The sequence below is a fragment of the Metopolophium dirhodum genome, chromosome 5, assembly GCF_019925205.1.
Source record: "Metopolophium dirhodum isolate CAU chromosome 5, ASM1992520v1, whole genome shotgun sequence".
In the NCBI taxonomy this organism is placed as follows: Eukaryota; Metazoa; Arthropoda; class Insecta; order Hemiptera; family Aphididae; genus Metopolophium; species Metopolophium dirhodum.
The window spans coordinates 10,057,647-10,065,875 of NC_083564.1; the positions used below are offsets into that span (position 1 = coordinate 10,057,647).

Below are 8,229 nucleotides of genomic sequence, written 5' to 3' on the forward strand. Positions count from 1 at the left end.
AGAATGATTTTTTATAGTTTTTTAATCCATATTTAAAAAAAAAACTTATAATACATAGTATAGATACCAAACTCAACAGGTTTAAAATAATTAAATAAGTTATATTATATAATAAAAATACTTTACAGTTAGATGTACAATTGTTATAATATAGTCACTATATGCCTAGTTTTATCTTTATTCATATAGCACGAAAAAATAAAGTAGGTTTAAATAACACAGCAATTTAAAAAAAAAAAATGTTTGTAATCTTTTAATATTAGGAAATAACATAAAAACTTACGATTTTCACCAAAAAATTATAGTAATGATATCATTTTCATAACTATTGAATCTTTCTAAGCTTTAAATATACATTATTACATGTTCTTATATTTTTTTGTTTTTTTGTTTTAAAGTTCTTACTTAAATCGCAAAAATAGAATTTTATGAGTTGAATTATCATAATTGTTATATTTATTTATTCTCTTTGTGTTATTTTCATGTGAATTATCGGTCGGCCTATTGCCTCAGATATTGATTGTATATTATCTTTCTTAAAAATTGTATTGTTTACATTCTGCGACCAACGCCCTATTATTATTACTATTATTTTTTATTATTATTATAATGTTGCGTTTTTGTGGTTAGGTATTAAAGCGACCATACTTTTTTATATTTTGTGATCCACTATTATAGCGATCTGTTTTATTTATTTTGTGATCCGCTATTAAAGCGAACACCAAAATTATTTATATTATTTTTTGGTGCACACGGTTGCCGACAATTATTATAATTATTATTATGTAGACTAGTATACGAATCCCCGGTGGCCAGAAAACGTAAAGTCACGGCTAATCTTTCCTCTACACTTATAGGTTTCCTCCAATGCGTGGTTTGTTTTTCTACTTGCGGACGAATCAATGAAACTAAATACTTGAAGTCAGAATAAGTCATGTGAACGAAATTTTCAAACTGTCCACTCTCTTGAAACAGCAAATCATTGATTAAATTTAGTCCACCATGTTCATCCTTATTCTTAAAATATTGAGTGATCCACCAACGTCTTTTTTGTTTTTTTTTGATAAGTGACTTCAAAATTATGAACGTGGCACCTGCGATGACTATGCGTCTTTTTACAAGTTCGTTATTGAACATTTTTAATAAAACTTATTGGTAACTGAGTACAAAAAAACTGAATGTGAAATGTGGAAGTTAAAGTCGATGATGAACAAATGTCGACGTTTAAGTCGAGAATGAACAACTGTCGACTGAATTTAATTTTTGCGAATAATTTTGAGCCAGTTAGAGCGGCTCCGGCCAGCTCGCCTATAGTGTTTACACAATGCGCTCAGTGATCATGTTTTGCTCGCGGTCACTACGGCTCGACCGTGTTTTTGCTCAAGTGTATACGCGCCTTACTGTGTGTTGCTATTAAACCTGAGATATTTTCAATAAAAATATGATTTCCAAAGCTCAATAGTAAGTCTTTATTATTATTATTATTATTATTATTATTATTATTATTATCGCGTTATACTTGCTGCTGTGTATTGTCAACGTCGGTGCCGTCTTTAGTCCCCGCGTAAGTCCGCCAGCAACGTACACGAGTTGTGTGAGAGGCCGCCCAGGTCGTCCAGGTCGACGTCTGCCTACTGCATCAAGATCGTTGTCAATCCATCGTCATCTCAAGACTTCAGTAGTGTTAAGTAAGTTTTTAAGTATACTAACCCTATTTTTGTGAGCTCTGTGCCCTGTGGTCATTGCACCAAACCGAATCGACCACAGAGATCTCCTCCCCATAACTAGCTTGCACCATCCTCATTCCTTCGGTAGGTCTCTCCCGTCCTCGTGTTTGTCGTCGTCGTACGTAGAATTGCCTACCCACCAAATATCAGGCGAGGGCACATATGGTTGCCTAACCAGTGCAATAGTTCGTGTTAGTGGTGAAATTGGCCATAGCCGAAACCAAAAATCGTTCTCGGGCATCATCGAGTGGTCCTTCGGGTAGCCCCTATCTTTAGGGTGCTAACAATCAGTATAATATAAATCAACAAAAATAATGCCTTGTTGTCTGTTTTTACACATTTTTCCAACGGATGTTCATGGGATAGATTGATAGATGTGTACGATTGTTATATTATAATGATAATACACCTACTTTTTATCTTATATTTACATCATAAAACAAAACAAAAAACATGGGTAAGTGGGTGTTGCTTTGCTGTACAGGAGGTTATTGTAATGAATGGTGGTAATACATTTGAAATCAATGATCATTGAATACGAAAAACGATTTTGAGACGGAGACAGTTTGTCAGCCTAGGATATTTTATGTTATATTTTCATACTGTTATTATTAATACGGTAGCCGGTAAGTTGAATAGATATTAGAATAATATACTTTAGAAGTTTCTAGTACCCACGAATAATATTTTTTTTTTTTTTTATTGATCTCAAAAAAATTAACATCGACAGCAAAGGCCATTAGTTTACAAATAAACATTAATTAAATACTAAATAATAACATTTTTTTTTTTTATATAAGATTGAACAATTTGGTTTGTTTCATAAACTTTATTAAATCAATGTTTTTTTCATGATTGGGTCCGAGTGAAGAGTCTAGGTTGTAGGATATCTTATGTGTGGTCCGCTCTTGGTTGAACATTAAACAGTCTGATATAATAAATAATATTTTTAAATTATAACAAAAACTAAAATCGTTCTTCTTCGTTAAAATATCTTATTTCATCCAAACTTGAACTTCAAATAACTATAAAAAAAACCCTGTTTTTAAATATATTTTTTTTAATAAGTAATATAAACATTCATTGCATTTCATGTATCTACGGTTAATGTTTTAGAGTTACATCAAAAACCAAAATCGACTTTGTCAAAACCCGATTTTGCAAAATTCCTGTTTTTTTTTTCATTTTTTAGATTTTGTTTTTCCTAATGGTTTTGAAAACTATTTAGTTTCAACTTTTAATTCTATGTAACGATTTAAGCGTGTATATAACAAGACTCATCAATATGAGTATAAAAATAAATAAAATATTATAACACAAAAACACGAGAATAATAAATTCAAGAAACAGCAATACTTGCCATATTTTTAGATCTTGAGCAAAGCCATTTTTTGTAAATAATTGATTTAATTAGTTTTGTGAAAAAAATGTATTAATTACATAAAATAATTCAACATCTTAAACATATTCACTCAACAAATGCTTTTTATGTACAAGTGTACAACCTAAAAAACAAAACTATAGTCATTATATTATGTTCAAATGTATTTCAATTTAATATGTATTTAATTGAGATTATTATCTAAATTTCTTACTTTATGTTATCTGTATTTACTCTATATATCTGTACGATTCCTTAAAGATCGTTATTATTTATTGTAAATTATTATTACTATGATTATTATTATATTGAACAAGTAGTAGAATATAATACAAAATAAATTTAGATCTACGATTAATGTAGTGACAATATAACAATTTTTACTTACATCATAAAACATAAAAATATCTAGTTGATTAAAAATACATACGTTATTTAACTATATTATGAAGCATGTCATGGTGAATTTATGGTGCACCACACAAAGCAATGGAATAAACATTCAGTCCATCACACTCAGGAATCTAGACTCACATATGATTGATCCAAACCAGTGGTCTTCAGACTTTACGTTACGGCTCCAAGGGGCGTCGTGAATATATTTCAGGGTACGGAGGAGCCGAGGCACTAAAGAAGAAATAAAAATTTCGATGATATTGATTAATATATAAATATTATTTTATTCTAAACATAAATCATTTAATTTCAATTTTCTATACTAACATTATTAAAACATTTTCTTCCGGTGTCCTTAATAATTTGACAGCAACCAAAATGGTGTAGAGAGATGTAAAATGAAAAAGTTTGAATACCTCTGGTCTCACACAATTGTAGAACACAAGGAACAAAAAGCACAAATTATCTCAACTACCTATGTCGACAAAATGTATTGTACTATTAATTCGTGTCCTTAACCGGATTAGAGTGTACGTCACGTCCCACATTTGTGTGGCCCGTGTTGACTAAATGCTGCACAATATCGGCTATGTACTCGGTTGCCAGGTCACCACCCAGAAAGTAGTCCACCACTAACGCCAGAAAGTAGTCCATCGGATCACCGTTCGTCAGATACGAATCCAGTTAATCGCTTCTGACGCGTAACATATACGCCAGGCCAATCGACGCTTTGACGAACCCGTTGACGACGGTCGCGGCCATCTCGGAGTCAATTTCAGAGCGACCTCTAACGGGAACGCCTGGTGGGATGGACGCGGCCAGTGCGGTGCAGTAGGTGTCTATGAAGTCGTCCCAGTGCGCATCACGCACCCGCCGTGTGGTTGACATGTACAGAAACGACGAGAGATCCAACGCAGGTGACCCGTAATGTAGCATAAAATAGTCTATGGGCAGCACGTCAAACGGACGACGGCTTTCTTCGTATTGGAACATCAAGTCACCTTCACTGATAATTGTCTTTAATTATTTTTCAACGATCAACTCCATAACTTATAATCGCAATATTTCAATATTTTACGTCTTTTTTGTATGTTATTTAGTTGAGTACTAATTCCAGTACTAATAATTTGGACAATTTACAATCTAATTTCATAACAAATCGAATAATACCTATTATCTTGAAACCCCGCCTCTAAAATCACTTATCACCTCACTCATTCATTAATACGTTAATGTGCAGTATAATAGAAGTTATCAATATTCTTTGTTTGTTACATCATTTTTGGTTTTGTATACACAGTACCTAGTTTATGCCTAGTCTATTTATCGATAAACAACCAAAGTAAAGAATATTTTTTAGTGGTTGTTGATATGTGCGGTTCATTTTTATGGTTCAATATTTTAAGTGTTTTCATGCATACGGTTTAATGTGTAACGTAAAGTCGATTAACGGAACACTATTCATTTATCTGTTAATATTCGGTAGCCATTACAACTGTAACGTGTGTAATATGCTACACGAAAACGTTAAAAAAAATTGTTTTTACTAATTAATTGTTATAACTAATCTATATTATATAATGTACAAAATTTAAATCTTGATTTTGTTTGGTTTCCATGACAACTCTAACGGTTAGAAAAACATAGTTATTATTTATCACAAAAGCACGACTAGCAATCACCTTTACAACATGTGAAGTAGAACTGTCCATGTGAGAAACAGCCCTCTCTCAAGTCGATACCAGCTATGTTCAATGATATTCGTTAAAGTTTGTTCGTTTTCATGGAAAATCATACTTTAAGAAGGAACCAGTGGTGTCCTCAGGAATTTTCTATGGGGTGGGTTCTGAAAATTTACTAGAACTCAATAGGGGGGGGGGGGCTCTGCCCTCCCACACTCCCCCCCACCATAGTCATAATATTTACACATTTTGTGTTATTATCTATTTTACCATTTCAGTAGTCAGTACCTAGTGAGCTGTATTTGGAATATCATATGAATATCAAAAGTAAAATAATGCAACCGAAAACTAAGCCATAATAATTTACCAAACATTTCAAAACCAGTGGCGGCTCGTGGTTTGGGCGACGGGACGATCGCACTCCCTACTAAAGTTAATTAAATGAAGAAAATTAATTGTATAATATTCTTAATTTTACATTTTTAAAAAATATTGCAAATTTTTAAATAGTAAAATAGTTATAAATTACCTACTAGTTACTACATACTTTATCTCTATCTGTTCTCTTTATCGTTTTACACTACTAACTACTTCTTTAACTGGTCAATTTATAGGATATTGTGCATCGCCAACAAGAATAAATCTTTTTCTTTTTAAAATTAATTTTTTATTAACCTGTACATTTTTGATTTGTATACTTGTTATACTTATAATATAAACTTGTCTGTACATAGGCTCGCGGACTGTTTTCACAATTAATAGGTAAACAATTAAACGTGTTAAGTCACATACCGGAAAAGACAGCGACACGGACCACGTAATGACACAACCTTAAAGCATCGAAAATAGCGTAAAAATGGCATAGGTGGTAGAAAATATGTTCTCTGACTCATAGTATCTCACGCGGACAGGTCAATATATCATATGAAAGCATATAGTATAAAATGTGGTAGTTTAAACAAGGACTTATGTAAAATATAATAATATTAATACATAAACCTGCGTATTAATACAAACATTCATACAATTAATAAAATTTAATTATAAAAAAAAAAACATAATAGGTATACATATCTTTAAATATTTAAATAAAAAACAAAGCAACATGTAATTATACATTGTGGTGATCAATATCAAACAACTGAAAAACCCGTTAACTACGTAACACATTCGTGTATTTCATATCGACGATGTGTTGGACTAAGTCAGCCACTTTATCCGTTGCTGTATCACCACCCAGCTGTAATATCCACTCTATAGTTTCTGTTTCGTCCATTCCCCCATTATAAATGGCATCAGATTCTAACTGATGTGGTAAGAAAAACAACGCATGTGCTAATCCTAAAAAGGCACACTTGGACATTTCGGAGTCCAGTTCGGCTCTGTTTGGCACGCGGACGCCGGACGGTACGGATTCCGCCAAAGTCAAGCAGTACGCGTTCAGTAAATCGTCCAATCGACTTTCACGCAAGTTTTGCGTTGTGTTCATGTACAAGAAAAACGACAGATCTAACGCTGGAGACCCGTAGCGAGGCGTCCCAAAATCAAATAGCAAAACGTCAGCTGGAAGTCCCGCCTCGTCGTACCGGAACAGCACATTGTTTCGGTTGAAATCCCCGTGGCACACGACGGAAAACGGTTCTTGGGGAACGAGCACACGTCTCAGTGAGTTGTTTCCGTCACCGATGATTTCGTTAAATCGACACAAGTGCTCGTTTTCCCGATAAAGGTCACCGCTACGTTTAAGCAGTTGGTCTACTCCTCGCTTACCGAATCTATTTAATGCGTTGTTCTTAAATATCCACTGTCCATCTGCATCAAATTGTGTATCCCGGATATCCATAATGATTTCTTGAAATCGATCGTGGTCTTTGTGTTTTGCTGTGTATGACAACCCATGAAACCTGAAGTGAAATAAATAAATAATATTTTATTTTATTATTTTAAGGACTGTTTCATAATAGCATTTGTACTCAGACTTTTACACGCTTAATGATAAGTTTAATAAAAAGTTATTTTGTATAATATTAAATATTTAAATATGACTAAAAATTCACAAATCGTCACAAAGTCTCTTGTTTGATGAGAAAACCTCAAACTCCATAAATGTATAAGCCATTGTATTTATTTTTATATAAAAATATTATTGTGATAACTCACTTTGCTAAAGCTTGGAATGCAATTAAAACGTGATCATAGTCAAGAAACGGACGTGCTTCACTCAATCGGAATCCCAAAGGATTAACGTTCTCCAATACTATTAAATCTCTTTCAAAAAACTCACCGCATTTATTACGACCGTAAAAAAATCGAGCCAATGGTGGCAATTCCCTGACACCTGCTATAGAGCGATGACATTCAAAAAAGAATGGTATGATTCTTTCATACATAGTAATTTCGTTGTGAAATTGAAAGTCGAGTTTAAACTTAATTCTCATCTTTTCATCTCGAAGTTTTAACTTTACCACAACACGATGTTGTGATTCATCAGATGTGGTGATTGTACCAAATAATACTGTTGACATGTACTGATCTTGTCCAACGTTATCCTTGTCCAATTCAAATGATACATATTTGAGATTTTTTCCGAACGCACCATTGCTTACAATTGTTGGCAGTTCTTCTCGCAATAAAAAGTCCATTGCTAAAATTATTGTTGAGTACTAACTCGATTTAGCTAACAACAAAATATAATATACTGTATTATTATCTTTGCACTTCACTTCTAATGTCGTGTATACACACAATCAATATAACTCAAATCACTAGATTTTGTCATCAAAATAATTTTTAGTTTTATTATTTACTAAGTGTGATGATTAAAATGTATTTAATTTATTCTAATTTAACTGATATCCATCTATACTACATAAATGTATTATTTTTATTTTTAAGAATTTGAATAATACAAGGCGGAAGTCTACGAGTTTTCCGTTTCATTATAATTACTATTAGGAATTAGGATAATACTTCAACACAAAAAATAATAATATAGTTGCCCACTCTGTATATTAATCGTATAATAGGTATAAAATCTACTCAT

The 8,229-nt window shown here is 32.5% G+C and overlaps 1 protein-coding gene and 1 pseudogene across 1 annotated transcript; both read right to left on the bottom strand.

Moving 5' to 3' along the window:
- Positions 1-1,441: 1,441 nt before the first annotated feature.
- On the bottom strand, positions 1,442-6,065 carry LOC132945861 (uncharacterized; annotated as a pseudogene).
- A 179-nt stretch (positions 6,066-6,244) lies between these two features.
- LOC132945859 (uncharacterized) lies at positions 6,245-7,861 on the bottom strand. Its single transcript, XM_061015654.1, has 2 exons — positions 7,347-7,861; positions 6,245-7,090 (listed from the first exon to the last, which is right to left on the bottom strand). Exons 1-2 carry the CDS (start codon positions 7,826-7,828, stop codon positions 6,340-6,342), a joined length of 1,233 nt encoding a protein of 410 aa, XP_060871637.1. The 5' UTR covers positions 7,829-7,861; the 3' UTR covers positions 6,245-6,339.
- Between the last annotated feature and the right edge of the window lie 368 nt (positions 7,862-8,229).

What these genes read in the sequence shown, in the direction of transcription:
- LOC132945859 (XM_061015654.1), bottom strand. Translation starts at nt 7,828, where the DNA reads ATGGACTTTTTATTGCGAGAAGAACTGCCAACAATTGTAAGCAATGGT. An exon ending in GCATTCCAAGCTTTAGCAAA is followed by an intron (nt 7,091 to 7,346) that starts GTGAGTTATCAC and finishes ATTTCACTTCAG; the next exon opens with GTTTCATGGGTTGTCATACA.